Here is a 16415-nt window from a genome sequence, read left to right as displayed (position 1 = left end):
CATACTGTAACATGTCAAAATGTCTCCCGTGAGCGGCCTCTGTGTTGCTGAAGCACTTTTTCTATGGCAGCAGCTTCTATTCTGAAATCTTGCAGAGTTCAGCTACTTTTTGCAGGTGCTGTTTTAGTTAGAGTTACTTTTCTACCTCTGTATTAGTTGACTTTTGTTTGTTTTATTAGTCTGAGCTGAGAAAGTGCTGTTTTCTATGCCTCCTTTATACCTTTCCTTCATTCCTTTCATGAAAATAGGCCTGTTGAATATTACTTTTTGATAATTATGTCTTTCTTGATTTAACTTTCAACCTCATCTCTTCTTTTTACTTTTTTTCCCCAGGATCTCCCACCAGCCCAGATCACAAGACGAAACGCCAGAGTGATCCCACACCATTTGGCTTTAAAGGTAATGTTCAGCCACTGCATAGCCTCCTTGCTGGGTTAGTTGTTTTCTATAATGCTTGAATACATCCAAGGTCTTACACAGGTTTGGTTGGCTGCAGCTACAGCAGGAAAAGTGACTAGCTGTGTTTCCATTGCCTCCTGTCCCTCAGATGCAGGTCCTCCAGCCCTCCACCTGACCAGAGCCAGGTGGTTCAGCACCTCTAGTCTCTTACAGACAAAGTGGAGAGGTATATTGGCACTAACCTGCCACAGCTGGCTGTGTCAGGGTGTTTCACTGCTATGAACCTTTTAAAGGCAGCGCGTTTGTCTTTTCCACATCCCCTTCAAGTGCAGAGAAAATCATAGAATACCCTCTGACACAGAGGCATGTTTGCCTGCCCACTTTATACCTCTGTTTGAAGAAAGTTTAAAATATGAAGTTGCATGCCAGTCTCCACCATCTTGGAGTTTTTCTGTAGTGCATAGTTGTGGATCTGATTGTGTAATCTGGGATTCCTGATTTTAGCCACTTTTGTTCTAACAATGGGGACCTTATCGTGGTTCTTCCATACTCATCACTCTCCCTTCAGGTCACGTACATGTTTGACAGTAGCTGAGGCTGAATGTTGCTGCAAACTAAGCACCTGTTTTGTTTTGTTTTTTGCCTCTTCTGTTCAGGCTGGAATAAAGCCTCCCTGTCACTCGATGCCTCAGGGGAACATGACGGCTACTCCAGCGCTGAAGATCCTCTTAACTCTGACCCAGAAGACGAAAATGGCAAGAAGCTGGTGAGTCACTGTGTATGACTAACAGATAGCAGGCTTGTAATCACAGTGTTGGTGCTATGGTATCCAGTATTTATATCTAAGGTTACATTCAAAGTTTTCAGACATTTGATATCATTGTTGGTACCATAACACTGCCAGCAGAAATAGAATACACTTTTATGTCAGTGTTGCTCATAGCTTCAGACAACAGTGATGGAACGATTCCCAGTATTCGTGCTATATAGGGAGTGCAGAATTATTAGGCAAGTTGTATTTTTGAGGAATAATTTTATTATTGAACAACAACCATGTTCTCAGTGAACCCAAAAAACTCATTAATATCAAAGCTGAATGTTTTTGGAAGTAGTTTTTAGTTTGTTTTTAGTTTTAGCTATTTTAGGGGGATATCTGTGTGTTCAGGTGACTATTACTGTGCATAATTATTAGGGAACTTAACAAAAAACAAATATATACCCATTTCAATTATTTATTTTTACCAGTGAAACCAATATAACATCTCCACATTCACAAATATACATTTCTGACATTCAAAAACAAAACAAAAACAAATCAGCGACCAATATAGCCACCTTTCTTTGCAAGGACACTCAAAAGCCTGCCATCCATGGATTCTGTCAGTGTTTTGATCTGTTCACCATCAACATTGCGTGCAGCAGCAACCACAGCCTCCCAGACACTGTTCAGAGAGGTGTATTGTTTTCCCTCCTTGTAAATCTCACATTTGATGATGGACCACAGGTTCTCAATGGGGTTCAGATCAGGTGAACAAGGAGGCCATGTCATTAGTTTTTCTTCTTTTATACCCTTTCTTGCCAGCCACGCTGTGGAGTACTTGGACGCGTGTGATGGAGCATTGTCCTGCATGAAAATCATGTTTTTCTTGAAGGATGCAGACTTCTTCCTGTACCACTGCTTGAAGAAGGTGTCTTCCAGAAACTGGCAGTAGGACTGGGAGTTGAGCTTGACTCCATCCTCAACCCGAAAAGGCCCCACAAGCTCATCTTTGATGATACCAGCCCAAACCAGTACTCCACCTCCACCTTGCTGGCGTCTGAGTCGGACTGGAGCTCTCTGCCCTTTACCAATCCAGCCACGGGCCCATCCATCTGGCCCATCAAGACTCACTCTCATTTCATCAGTCCATAAAACCTTAGAAAAATCCGTCTTGAGATATTTCTTGGCCCAGTCTTGACATTTCAGCTTGTGTGTCTTGTTCAGTGGTGGTCGTCTTTCAGCCTTTCTTACCTTGGCCATGTCTCTGAGTATTGCACACCTTGTGCTTTTGGGCACTCCAGTGATGTTGCAGCTCTGAAATATGGCCAAACTGGTGGCAAGTGGCATCTTGGCAGCTGCACGCTTGACTTTTCTCAGTTCATGGGCAGTTATTTTGCGCCTTGGTTTTTCCACACGCTTCTTGCGACCCTGTTGACTATTTGAATGAAACGCTTGATTGTTCGATGATCACGCTTCAGAAGCTTTGCAATTTTGAGACTGCTGCATCCCTCTGCAAGATATCTCACTATTTGTGACTTTTCTGAGCCTGTCAAGTCCTTCTTTTGACCCATTTTGCCAAAGGAAAGGAAGTTGCCTAATGATTATGCACACCTGATATAGGGTGTTGATGTCATTAGACCACACCCCTTCTCATTACAGAGATGCACATCACCTAATATGCTTAATTGGTAGTAGGCTTTCGAGCCTATACAGCTTGGAGTAAGACAACATGCATGAAGAGGATGATGTGGACAAAATACTCATTTGCCTAATAATTCTGCACTCCCTGTATTATATAGGCCTTGTAATCAGAAGGTTGCCGGTTCGAGCCCCGGCTTGGACAGTCTCGGTCGTTGTGTCCTTGGGCAAGACACTTCACCCGTTGCCTACTGGTGGTGGTCAGAGGGCCCAGTGGCGCCAGTGTCCGGTAGCCTCGTCTCTGTCAGTGCGCCCAGGGTGGCTGTGGCTACAATGTAGCTTGCCATCACCAGTGTGTGAATGTGTGTGTGAATGGGTGGATGACTGCATATGTAGAGCGCTTTGGGGTCCTTAGGGACTATTAAAAGCGCTATATAAATACAGGCCATTTACCATATAATGTGTGCAAGTCTTTCTGCCATTGTAGAAAAGTATTGCTGTACACTTTAGTTAATAGTAACAGTTTAAAACTGTAACTTTATAAGTACTTGATAAAGTTGCCACTGTTGTGCTCGTAGGAGGATGCTGCTGCTTTCCAATACTGATAAATTCAGAAGAAAGACTTCCACAAACAGCTGAAAGCTTAAAGCTGATTTCAACTCTTGCTAACCTTTTGTCAAAACTCTGATATCAATTACTGCTGAGTCTTATTAATCTGAGCTGTCACAGAATGACTTCAGAACTGTCATAAAGCCATTACTTTCTAATAGATCTAAAACTGTAGTGTAAAGTGAAGAAGAGACAATTCAACACGCATGAAACATGATTTTGGAGGTTTGGAAGAGCCTATGGTAACTGAAGGCATGCAATTGTTTTTTGTATTGTGTGACATTAATGGAAATCCATTTATGGAATTATCTTAACGTGTTACTCATGATCTGGAAAGATTGCTGAATTTCTCTTGAATCCGTCTCTTATCTTGACTATGAACAGTGTGCTGGAAAATACACCGTCACGGCTGAGTATGAGATCGGTGGCGCTCAAGAGCTCTCTGTGAAGAGCGGAGATGTAGTGCAGCTGGTCAAGGAGGGGGACGATGGACAGTGGTGAGGTTACAACCTTATATTATCTATGTGAACTAATAAAAAAATCTATAATTTAGAAGCATTGGTTTAACTATACTTTTGTGTCTAGGCTTGTGCGTAACTTAAACACATCTAAGGAGGGTTGGATTCCTGCTGCTAATCTTATCAACCTCATTGGAAAATCAAAGTCTTGTCAGTCTCTCACCAGCTCAGGTATTCTAAGAAACAGTCCCAAATAAATCATGTCAAAATCCAACATGCATTTGTTACACATGCATTAACTCCTCAATGTGGCTGTGTTTCAAACAGAAGGCAGTGGCTCTGGGAACCTCAGCACATCATCTAGCTGCAGTGAGACCTACACAAGCTTCTCTGATATCAAACCCTGAAAATACTCTGCACTTTCTTCATCATCAAACTGCCATCATTCCTACATCATGTGGCTATCTGTACCGTTTTGCCAGCATATGTAATCATGAATTTTGTCAATTTTCCACAGAAAACAGAAGTTACAAAGGTAACTATAGTTTTATGAATTCTAGGATCACTGCCGGTGGCAGTAAACAAAATGTCTCCTCATAGTCTGCACGTGTTGAAATCTTATATAAACAAAATCATATGCATGATGTGTAGGCTACCTGTGCATATGTACTATAAATAACTTGGTAGGCTACATATGAGCTCTATGAAACTTCTCATGCTGAAATTTTCCAAGTGACCAGCATGACTGGCAATCATCTTGGGTTTCACAGAACCACAGTCATCAAACTTCTGTACTGTTTTACTTCTTCCTTACTGCCAGTGGCAGTAAACAAAGTGGATGACTTAAAGCAGCATCAAGAGGAACAGACAACTTCTAGTCAACCAGTGGCTGGTAACGTGAATCCACAGGCTGACAGAACCTCACAAATGTACAGGGTGTTCCCCAAGATGCCGCTGCACAGATTACACAGATGGGACACCCCACATTGCTCTCCAGGAGGTGGCCGCACCCGTGGTTGAGTGACAGACGACACCTGAAGAATGCAGGCACATCTGCTATTCCATATGCCTGTTTCATCATGTTTACAGCTCAGTGGGAATGCCCCAGTATGAGCACATCTTTTCTCTTGTTCTTTTCATTATAAGAAATCAAAGACAGGTCCCATGTTGCAGTGCCCCCCATGTCCCAATGTTCAAGGTCCTAGCACACCTGCCATAATAGGAAAAGACCAGCAGAGCTTCAGCTCTTCCAAAAAGCTCTTCTTCTGAGTTGCCAATAGCAAATACAAACCAGCCACACCTTTAAGAGGGCAAAGACTGCACTCTGACAATGACAGTCTGAATGACAACCTCCTACCCCTTACTCCAAGGGATGCTTACCTCCTGAACATAGATTATAGATCATTAATTATCAACCTAAAGAACAATTAACCAAGAAAAAACACCGGGCTGACAGCATGAAAATCAACGGGGCTGGGCTACCAGGGGGTATTTCCATCACATTTTAGCATATAGGATCTCACCCTGTGTGGCATATGAGGAGACATATTTGCTGTGTTTTCCTGCCATTGGCAGTCATGAGTTAATGAAACAAAACTGCATTTTTATTTAATTTTTCTAACCTCTCACATACACTGCACATTCAGAATGTTATACATTTACTGTGAAGGAACAAAACACATGCATATGGTAATTTCACTGTATAGATCTGTCATGGAGACAGAAGATCCACGTGCTGATAATGTAATAGATGTATGAATGGGCCAGCAGGACTGATCTCAGCAAATGCATCTATTTATGCTCACACTAAAAGCGGGGAGAGGTTAGTGGACAACAGCTGTCTTTGTGTTCACATGCACTAATTTCTTCAGGAGTTCATATTTTAACTCTGAATGAGAAAGAGGGCAATGTCCACTTTCTTTAGCTTGAATGAATTTTTCCTGAGAGCCAACTCTCTGTCCACTTTAAAAAAAAAAAAAAAGTTTATTTATTTGTATGAAGCACCCACAGATATTCATCCACTCTTTAATTTTATTGTTGTCTGTAAACTCTCCTCCTGTCTGCTGTCAGTCTGTCATTAGAAACCTGTTCTGTCACCAGCTCTCCAGAGTTTGTGTGTGTGAGCTTTTGTCCTTTTGCTTTTGTCTCTGATAGCCTGGTCAAACTCTTTGTGCATTTTCATATATGCTACAGTTTTACAAATGTATCCATGTGAATAATGGGAGATCACTGTATAGGCTAACTTATTCCCAGCAGAGGGAAAATGTTTGGAATGTAGATATTGTTTATTAATGTGTCTGTCATGTTTGTTAAAGGAGATGCTATATTGTACATTAAGTATGGTGATGTCACTGCTTTGTGACTTGTCCAGTTTTGTTTTGTTTTTTACATAAATGACTTGTGACAATTCACTTACTGTCTCTCTCTCTCTCTCGATGCTGAGATGTAATCTGAAGCCTTCTGCTTTTGATTTCTGAGTCATCCTGAAACATTTCTGTAACCAGCTGTTTCTCAAAGAGCTGTGGTCGTAGGCTAACAACAAAAAGCGAGAAACGAAACTGAAACAAATTAACGGGTTGCCAGGTCTTTTCATAGCTTTCCCCCCAATAAATAAATAAATCAAACAAACAAACAAACAATCGTAGTAAGGAACTAACATACCCCTTTCATTGAAATGTGGACTAATATAGGTTGCAATGTAGGTTGCTTTTGCCTCCACTTTTTTCCCCCAGCCAGAGAACATTTTTATTAAAAAAACTTTAAAAAATACAAAATATTGTATTATTATCGATTAATATCATAGCTCTATATTCACCGGAAATAATAAGCCGACAATGAATCTTATTTGGTGAGCAGCCAAAGGTTAGTTAGTTTTTTTTTTTCTTGTCGGGTATTAAAGTGAAGGTAACCTAAAAATAGTTATCCAAAGAAGATGAATATTAGTCGCAATTTCGCATCAGTTTCTCTCTCCGTCGATTGAAATGCGTTTCCATGCGGTGGTGACTGAAAGGAGGATGTTTCTGATAGAACCTGGCAACCCCAAAGAAATGGGCGGCGAAGTAGATAAGAAATCGTTTTTGAACAGCAGCGCTGATTCAACATGGACGCATGCGAGCAAGCCTGATAGAAAAAGTGGAAGCGGTGTGTTTGTCGGTAAAAAATGAGCAATAGCAGAGTGGCCTGCATACTTTGTCAGCGATCCAAAGAGACGAAGATTACCGGAACCTTGTCGACTAAAGATGAAGTCACGGCTCACCAGAACTGCCTGGTAAATACAAGCACGCTTCTTTTGTTCTTCGTCTTTATTTCGTGTGTAACGACGAGGACTTGATTCACCGCTCAGTGCAGCGGTTAAGTCCACAACGTAACTGTGGACAAGAAGTGTGGAAAAGTTATAAAAATAACGCACACGAGTAATTTTTCCTGACGCCTTTAATTTCCTTATAGGCTACCACCTTTGATAAACGTACAAATTGATTCATGCATATAAACTTTCCAGCAGTTTAAAGATGAGTTCTGTTGCAATTGCTGTAACATTAAGATGCGACGATTAACACTAATCGGCACAGTTTGTGCCGTATATGCTTCTAATGGCATCACAGTGGATACAGATGAAGGTGGTACGTTCTTTAAAAAGCAGGAAAACACTGCCATAACTGATTTCCAAGGGTTCCATGTAGTTCTGCTGTCCTCCTGGATCCTCTTAAAGCTATTTTTGTCAGTGTCACTGAGACTTTTTATGTGGACAAATAAAAGATATAGAAAAGTCATTTTTGCCAAAAACTGATTGCAGCTTCTACCTTGTGGCTCAAGATGACTTTATATTATTCATGAGGGATACATTTTTTTTTTTTGGCAAATACTGGAAATCTGTTTTTGGTAGGCAATCGCTTTTTGGTGGCCCAGCAGCATCAAAAGGCCTGAAAGACCACAGAAGACAACTAAAGTGTGTGATCACACAAATTCTTTCTTTGGTTGAGAGAAAAAAAACAACTTGATAACATGTAAACAAGTAAGTTGGCGTAGTATTGTCTAGAGACTCCTTCATGAATGGAGATGCAGACGGTTTACGAGGTGCACACCGCGGTTTACACTCAAGAACATGAAGGTCAGATTAGACTTTGCCAGAAAAAAGTCAGCAAAAGAGCCTTCACATCGTGAGCTGAAGCATACTACATTATCTATGTTTTGTTGTGAGCATGGCCAGCACTAGTGTTTACTGATGATGGGATTGCCGATAGACGCGGCAGGATAAACGGTGAAGAGTACAGAGCTACAGTCTCAGCTCAGATTCAGCCAAATGCTGCCAAAGTGATTGTACAGCCCTTCTCAGAGTGAATGAATAATGACCCAAAGTGTTCTGCCAAAGCAGTATACTTAGTGTCAAGTCAGTCACCTGATCTCAGCCTAATGCTTTTTTATTTACTGAAGACACAGCCACGCACAAGGTGTCTGCACTCAAGGCTTAGCAGAGGATCTTAACCGAGGAAACATGACATTTGGTGGCTAGTTTATGAATTTTAAGTATTGGCTTACTTAGTCTAATAAACCAAATCTATTATTTTAACTGATTATATCTAAGTGTACAGCCATGTTTTTATTACTTTTTAAAAAAAAAAAAATACACTTCAAGAGGGGACACGTGCACAAGCACATGCATTTACACATACTTACCTGGATTACCTTAACCTCTTGAGTTGCTTTAGGACAAATGCCATATTTATGAACTCACAAGTTTAGGGTAGATGTAGCTCAGGAGGTAGAGCAGGCCATCTACTAATCTGAAGGTTGGTGGTTCAATCCCTGGGTTCAATCGCGGTTCCTCCAGTCCAAGTCCAGGGCCCAATTGCTTCAATGTGTCCCCTGAAGTGTCAATGTTGGATAGAAAGTACTTAAGCATAGAAGAAAAGTGCTTGGGCGAATGAGTCATGCTGCATAAAGTGCTTTGAGTGGTAAGGTGGAGTAGAAAAGCCCTCTATAAGAACCAGTCCATTTACCGTTTTTCTACTTCATGCTCATTTATGTCCTTCACGTGAATTTCGTGTTGTTTGTTATTTCCAGTTATTTTCTGCTGGCATCTTTTGCCGGGATTCACCACAGTTCGATGACCTGTTTGGCTTCTCGGTGGGGGATGTGCTGAATGAGGTGAAACGAGGAAGCAAGCTGGTAAATATATATTAGAAATTGTGTGATTTAAAGTATAGCGCGCACTGGGAGCAATGTTTAAATGTCTTACTCCTTTGTTTGCTTTAGACCTGTAACCACTGTAAGAAAAGGGGAGCCACTGCTGGGTGTGAAGTCAAACGCTGCAAAAAGTCCTACCATTACCCGTGTGCTCTTAAAGAGGGAGCGACGACTATTGAAGATGATGACCATGGGCGCTATGTGTCAGTTTAACAGATCTGCTTAATTGCCTGTCGAAAAAGATATTCAGTTATCCTAAAAATAAAAACTCCTGCTGTGCACTGCTTGGGACAATTGTAGTTGTCTAAAAATGTGTTTTATGTGTTTTTCTAACAGGATATACTGCTCATCTCACTCTGAGCAGCAAACACGTAAGTTTTGAATTTTTATCCTTTATTTATTCAGTGTATGACAGACTTTGATTTTCATTTTTATTTCTCATGACCAGAAAAAAGCGCTTCCACAAATGAGTTTGCCTCTTCCACCAAAAAGCCCAGAACCTCCAAAAAACTCAAAAACTCCCCAAACCCCAACGCACCCGGACCATCTAAGGTTAGATTTATGGATTTACTAAAACAGACTTTTGGGGGGGAGAGGCCCCCATCTCTCTCTAGCAGCTTGATCCTGCAGTTTTGGGTTTGTTGTTGTTTTTGTGTGTGTGGTTTTTTTTTTTTTTTAGTAATTTCAACAAAAGGCCAAATTTTGCTATGTGAAGCAATGTAGCATGGATCGCAAGAATGCACAGATGGTAGTTGATTGACTAAGATTTGCTAACAATGCACTAACTGATAAACACAGACTCGAACAGTTAATTTCTGTAGTTAACCAAATGGGTCAAAATTAGTAGATCCCATGAGGAATTAAGCAAAATAACAGTGTAAGCGCAGACTTTACACATGCATGTCTGTGCGATTTCCTACATCAGCAGTTGGGGTGCTGAACATACTCGAGTCAGACTCAGTCAAAGACATGACCACAAGTCTGATGATACCATTACAAAATCAATCATCAATTCAGCCTTATTTGTGTATCACCAAAGGACAACAACGTTCACTTTAGAGTATTTTATATTGTAAGGTAAAAGTGTGTACAGTAACACATAAGCAAGCATTTGGTGACGGTGAGAAGGAAAAACTCCCTTTTAACAGGAAGAAACCTCCACCAGTGGAATGGAGCCAGAGATTATCATCATTAACCTGCGAGCTATGTGGTGCATTTGTGTGTGCGCGTTCTCCTCAATTATAAATAACCAATCCGTTTTGTTTTCATGAGGTATGTTGCCTAACCTGTGAGAAGAGAGAAGGTAATATCAGCTTGGAAAGTTTGTCTAATAGCATTGTTATGTGAGTATTTACAAACATCTTTTCCCCCCCTTTTTTGACTTATTTGTCTGTGGTTTAATTTTTCTGTTTTTTTTATTTTTATGTATCACATTGTAATTAGCAGATGTGTGTTTTTAGGTCATATTGTGACAAACATGCTCCTGCGTCACTTAAGAAGAACACCGACGGTAAGTGTTGCTCAGAGAGATTGACATTTACTATGAAGTCGTTATTTTTTCCATTGTGCCAAATACTAAATTGCTTTGTAATTGGCAGGAGAAGGTACTGCAGCTGGATCCTCTGTACACAGCTATGACTCCAGCTCATCTAACAGTACAATGTGTAGTTCTTCCAAGGTGTTGTTCACAGTCACTTAAAGTTTTTTAGTTCTATTTTCAAGTTTGCTTGTTATTTTTACAGTTTTTTGTCTTTGCTTTTTAAACAGAGACAGTTGAGTGACTGTGACAAGTAAGTATGGGATGCTCGCTATGTCTTGAACAATAATTTTACGTTCAGAATTTTGGCTAGAATATCACCCTTATATCTAATATGGTAGCTTAAATGCTCATTTTAAAAGTCTGTACAGTTCGATCCATCGTTCGTTCTTACTTTAAACAACTTCACACTTAAAACCCCAGTTGTTGTTTTTTTTCACCCACAAAACAAGTCAGGAACTCAAGTGGGTCTATATAGTCTTAAGTCATTGCTCATTTCTTTATATTTTGCTAGGAAATGGGAAATAGGCCCATTTTAGACCCGCAATATTGGATAAGGAAAAGAGAATGAATAGCTGGAAATGTCAATGTATTCTACAGGAATAATTCTCCAGGCTTCTTGCCAATCAGAAACCTTCCAGGTGGTATTGTATGGTGGATGAAAATCTGCCTTTTCTAGATTTATGTTCCATCGTTTTTGGCAAAATCCCCAACGCCACTGGCTGAAATGCAGCCACAAATTATGACCGACCTACACCAGATCAGTGTAGACTGCCCCTCTCTCCTGACCTCCTCCAAACATACTGGACAACATTTTACCAATTTGAATTCATTACTCCATAAGACCTGTTAATTTCCTTCCTGTTTCGCATCATTAATAATGGCTTTTTGATAGCCACACTGAAACCATTTCTGATGACGCTTTAGTGAACAATAGATGGATCATCTGGACCAGATGCATCTCTCAGGTCTTGATGTGACGTGAGATGTTTGCAACAGGCAGCTAGTAACAAAGTGCCTGAAAATACAATTTCAAATGGGTTCACTGGTTTATCCCTTAAGGTAAGTGCACTTTTTAAGCTTGAATGATTCATAGATCAGTGTTAAGGGGTTTAACAAACAAAAGAAACATTCAACTGAAAATGCCCAGGTTTAAGGACTGGACTGGAAACGAGCGATAAAGCAACCAAAACTTTGAAAGACTTCAGAAAGCCTGGAGAGCTATTGCTCAAGATCACTTTAAAAAAATAACAACAAACAACAAAATAACATTTCTGCTTGACAATATAAAGAAATGAGAAGAGCAAATTGTGTCCTGTTGGTTACAATAAAAATGGTGCAAACCTTGCAAACAGCTGTGATGATTCCTTACCTTTGTTACAGGCGGGAGGAGACCCTCTTGAAACCTAAGCTTCGCCGGAAGAGGAGACTCTCCGATTCTTCAAATTCAGGTCAACCCCGTTGCAAGGGAAGAAAATGTAACCTCTGTGAGCTTATCACTCTAGCTAACAAACCCCTTTCTTTTATCTTATATATATAGTTGACAATGACAATAACACTCCAATGGATATATACGCCCCATTAGAGTCTGATATAGATGAAAATGCAAACTCCGTCCCAGAGCTCGAAGTACGCCTAATCATTCATCAATTCTTCAATAACATCACTGTATGCTGAATATGTCTAATAATTTGAAGTCTCATCTTTGTCCTGTCACGTGTTGATTTCTCTTCTCGTGATGGCAGACTGTGCCTGAGGTTATCAGGTAGGTTTTGCTAGTTTTGGAGGGGTTTCTGCAGGGGGGGGGGGTCTCACTAATATTTGTAATTCTAAATTATATGTATATAAAATTATGAAAAGTTGTCCAGAGTTAACCAGTCCAGAGTTAACCAGTAAAGCTAATTACCTGCAAGTTTCAGTAAACTGCAGCCTATCAAAGCACCACCAAAAGGCACAAACATGTCTTATGAATGCAATTATCCCCTATGAAAGCTTAGTTTTTCCCCAAAGGGCTTTTGCATACATACTTTTTCTTTTCTTGGTCTGTAAAAAATGTCAGCAGAGGGTCGTTTTTTGAAATTATATTCTCCACTTTACAGAAGAGACACCAAGAGTCCTGCTGTGTCTTTATCAGGTAAGCAGTTGTTGATTCAGTGTGTATAGTTTGCTAAATATTTTTTTAAAGATATAAATATTTATTTTTTCAAACTCCTCTTGTCTGGTTCTTTTAGGAAATCGCATTGAGGATGAATTTAATGATGAAGACGACACAATCATAGAATCAGTGAGTTCTCTGATATTGTGTTAATCGTTGTCTTTAGCAGCTATAAATGGTCTTTTTTTTGTTATACATTTAATGTTTGGTAATTTAGAACTATGAAGATTTGGTCTTCTATATATATCTCTATATCTCTCTCTCTCTTTATTTATCTCTCTCTCTATCTATGGATAGATATAGATATAGAGAAATATATATAGATTTTGTCACTAAAGGAAATCCCTCTTTTTTGCATGGGATTCATATGAGGTGTGATGAGATGTGTTTTCTTTGTCTTCTGAGGATGCTGAGTCAGAGAGTCTGCTGCTTCCCGTAAAGATCTGCATACAGACCCAGTCACTTACAATGTCAGCTGGTGAACTCTCACCTCAGACTGAATCTGCTCCACCTGAAGATGTTCTGGTTAATGCAGATGTAGAGCCGGTCGTAGATGAACACGAGGGTAAGGTTTCTCCTCCTGGGACTGATCAAATGTTTTATAAGAACAAAGAGCTTTGATAATGATTACACAGCAGTTAGGCAAAACTTTTATCTGACTATAAAGACACCTGCATAGTACGGAAGAGGATTAGGGCCACTGGGGGGGGGGGGGGGAAATGGGCACGTCTTTTTTTTTCTTTTTTCTTCTTTTCCTGAATTCTGAGAAAAAAGTCAGAATTCTGACTTTTTTCTCAGAATTCTGAAAAAAAACATCATTTTGATGAAAAAGTCTGACTTTTTTCTCAGATTTTTTTTTCCCCAGATTTTTTTTTTCCAGTGTCCCTAATCCTCTTCCGTAGTATAGTCTGGGTGGGCTACTATAGGGAACAAGAATTGCCTCTGAAAGTTGATGCATTTGAATTTGAAAAATGGGACGTTTAAGGACTTGATGGCTATGAATTGCAGTTACAACAGCCATAGGCTATATATAAAAGAAGGAAGTAGCTTTGTGGTGTAAAAAGGACTATCCTGATTGCAAAAAAAGAGGAATATAAAATTTGTTTTCTAGAACTTTAAGCACTTCTTGGTGAGTTTATGATCTCAGCAAGTAGTTTAACACAATTGCACATCTATGGGATCTGCTGACAAAATGAGACCCATCCATGCCTTGCAGCTTAAACGAGCTGCTACTGTCATATTAGTTCTTGATACCTCAGGAAACCTGCTGAGGGCTTGTGGAATCCCTGCCTTGACAGCTCAAAGGTGTTACTGTGGCACAAAGCAGATCTAATATTAAGGCAGGTGATTTTAATCTTGTGGCTGATTAATCTTTATGATTTTTATGAATGAGAAAGAAGTCGCGCTACGAGAGTATTTCACATTTATAAAACGCAAAGTGAAGGTTATGTGCAAGCTTTGTTTGAAAAAGCACACAATGAAATTATTAAGACACATTCACTGAAAAACGTAGAAAGAAGAAATGTGCCATGTCAAACACTTATCTAGAAAGCTTAGGAAGTTGCTGTTGCATGAAATGTGTAGATTTTTTAAGAATCAGACAGGAGTAAGGGTTTTGAAATGATAAAAAGATGGGATTACTTATAGAACTAACTCTCTTCTTAGGGTCCAGTCCCAAGCAGAACGCTGTCCAAACCCCGGGTCAACTCACCGGTGGATCCTCTGTCTCACCCCCTCCCTCTCCTGGCCAGTCCAAATCTCCCCCTCCATACTTCACCTCCCTGAAGTCTCATACTTCACCTCCCTGCACTAGCTCGGCCACAGCCCTGGCTCCGCCTGAATGCGCCAGTGTATCCATTAACTCCTCCTCTTCCTCTCCTGTGGCACTTCCCTCAAGTCCAGAGCCCAAAATTGACTCCATCAGCTTCTGGAAAAGCTGTAATGCAGCAGGATGTACAGAGGCCATCTTCACTGACTTCCTTGATGGGATGAAAAATATCTCCAGCAAAATCCAGTCAGATCAGGCCAGCCAGGAGGGTAAGGGTGCATGACACTTATGAGACTCTGTCTGACCTTTTTTAATGTTTTAAACTGGGGATTGTGAAAATTTTATTTTTTTCTCCACAGAATATGATCTTGCACTGTCGGTGATGGCAGCTTCTGGAAAATTGTCAGAATTTGTGGCTAAGCAGCAAGAAGGTAAAGTACACAGTACTGCTCTAGGGGTGTGGTATTAGTTGGCCGATTAACAGAAGTTAATGTCTGCTTCATTGATAGCATTTCAAGAGGTTTCAACAGATGACCTATAGATACTCATAGCATTTACAATACCATGGAAACTGTGTGTATTGATATATTCTGTAATTCAATGAGAAAAAAATGAAACAGCAGTGGTCAGTGGAAACCAAAATCTACAACCATATAAGGGCATAATTCAAATATCAAGTTAATAAAGTTAAAAATTGCAATGACAGGCTGATCCAACTTCTGTCCTAATGTGGCTGATTAGACACCATCTGACATCTGGGCACGATTATTAGACACTGGGGTTTGTGTCACTGAGCTCCTGGACACTTTGCAGAGATATATGGCAGGACCAGATGCACCTCTCAAGTCCTTTGCCAGGTCTTTGATTGGGGTTTTTTTCTTAATGATGTGACTTTCAGATACTGTTCATCTTCTGCAGGTTGTTTTTTTCCCCTTAAAGCCTGCAACAGTTTTTGTCCTCCACTAGTCACGTTTCTGCAAATCTATTAAGGACACAGTGCACAGCATTACTGAAATGCCAATTTTCCAGCTAAAAGCTCTTTGGGAACTATTTCAGAAGTTTGGGGGAAAAAACATACTGTAGAAATAATTGCTATTAAGTCGTTTTACTTTTTGTTGTTTTATTTTTAAAAGATGTTTCTCCTTTTTTATTGTAATCACTAAATGACAGTTCACTGTGGTTACAGAGCTACAGAAAAAACAAATGGAACTGCAGAAGGCAGCGGCAGCGATGAAAGATGTCGTCTCAGCACTGAGAAAATGAGCTGATGAGCAGCTACTGAGTGTTAGCTATTAAAGCTAGGTTCTTTTGTCTGTGATTACATTTTATAAAAAAAATTTATACTTTTATATGGAGTAGGCCTTAATATGAATGATATTTTAGCTGAGTGATTAACTGAAATGATTCAAGTTTTTTTTTTTGTTTGTTTTGCTGTATTTGAGTTACTAAAAATGTTTGTTTTTTTGGAATTCAAGACTGTTCTTTTTTTTCTATATTATTGTACAATACAAAGATTTATATCAAACTATATCCCACAAGATTCTTAAACTGTAAAAAAAAAAAACACTGAAAAAGGTTTACCATATAATGTTTAAGGAATTTCTATGTTCATAGTGTCTGTTTTTTCTTATGTTATTTATCAAAGAGGAGTTTTAAAAAGTAAAATGTTTTAAGACGGTAATGACAGTATGCCAGAGATGTGTTGGATTAATCACTTGAAGTTAAGTTACTTGAGCAGTTTTATATTTTTTTTCCCATACTCTGATCATTTTATATTTTTCATTTTTGCAGAAAGTGTTAACATGTTCTAGTTTACTAGCACCCCAAAGAAAAACCTGATGTGCTGTTTTTCTGACTTTACTATGATTTAAAAAAACAAAAAAAAACAAAACAGTTTTCTTTCTCCA

At 39.6% G+C, this 16415-nt stretch overlaps 2 protein-coding genes across 11 annotated transcripts in view; both read left to right on the top strand.

Annotated features, from left to right (window-relative positions):
- Positions 1 to 6275, top strand: part of mcf2lb (mcf.2 cell line derived transforming sequence-like b) — a 49189-nt gene extending 42914 nt beyond the window's left edge. For 7 of the 10 annotated variants that reach the window (XM_085248905.1, XM_085248907.1, XM_085248904.1 and 4 more), the window contains 6 exons: positions 334 to 399; positions 548 to 625; positions 1056 to 1165; positions 3791 to 3903; positions 3992 to 4095; positions 4192 to 6275. In XM_085248905.1, coding sequence (XP_085105031.1) covers positions 334 to 399; positions 548 to 625; positions 1056 to 1165; positions 3791 to 3903; positions 3992 to 4095; positions 4192 to 4271 — 551 coding nt within the window. In that variant the 3' untranslated portion in view covers positions 4272 to 6275. The remainder of the gene's footprint in view (positions 1 to 333; positions 400 to 547; positions 626 to 1055; positions 1166 to 3790; positions 3904 to 3991; positions 4096 to 4191) is intronic. The other 3 variants (XM_085248903.1, XM_085248901.1, XM_085248900.1) reach the window with 1 other exon arrangement.
- Positions 6276 to 6884: 609 nt separating this feature from the next.
- Positions 6885 to 16404, top strand: phf11 (PHD finger protein 11). The gene is made up of 18 exons (XM_085248908.1): positions 6885 to 7132; positions 8926 to 9030; positions 9118 to 9251; positions 9385 to 9419; positions 9497 to 9600; positions 10321 to 10391; positions 10509 to 10558; positions 10647 to 10726; positions 10816 to 10838; positions 11969 to 12036; positions 12126 to 12214; positions 12331 to 12350; positions 12685 to 12719; positions 12817 to 12869; positions 13146 to 13305; positions 14406 to 14777; positions 14868 to 14939; positions 15695 to 16404. The coding sequence occupies exons 1-18, from the start codon at positions 7025 to 7027 to the stop codon at positions 15769 to 15771; spliced, it is 1656 nt and encodes a 551-aa protein (XP_085105034.1). The 5' UTR covers positions 6885 to 7024; the 3' UTR covers positions 15772 to 16404.
- Positions 16405 to 16415: the final 11 nt, after the last annotated feature.

Source organism: Mchenga conophoros, linkage group LG16 (assembly GCF_057382185.1).
Source record: "Mchenga conophoros isolate Kocher_MC1m ecotype Shallow Benthic linkage group LG16, M_conophoros_male_GT1.1, whole genome shotgun sequence".
Taxonomy (NCBI): domain Eukaryota; kingdom Metazoa; phylum Chordata; class Actinopteri; order Cichliformes; family Cichlidae; genus Mchenga; species Mchenga conophoros.
Note: the sequence above shows the minus strand (reverse complement) of the source record. Positions and strands in the feature narration are given on the sequence as shown.

Bases quoted from the DNA above. Each gene is read 5' to 3' on its own strand.
- phf11 (XM_085248908.1), top strand. From the start codon at position 7,025: ATGAGCAATAGCAGAGTGGCCTGCATACTTTGTCAGCGATCCAAAGAG. The intron at 9,420-9,496 runs GTAAGTTTTGAA...TCTCATGACCAG, and splicing joins TCACTCTGAGCAGCAAACAC to AAAAAAGCGCTTCCACAAAT. The intron at 10,559-10,646 runs GTAAGTGTTGCT...TGTAATTGGCAG, and splicing joins ACTTAAGAAGAACACCGACG to GAGAAGGTACTGCAGCTGGA.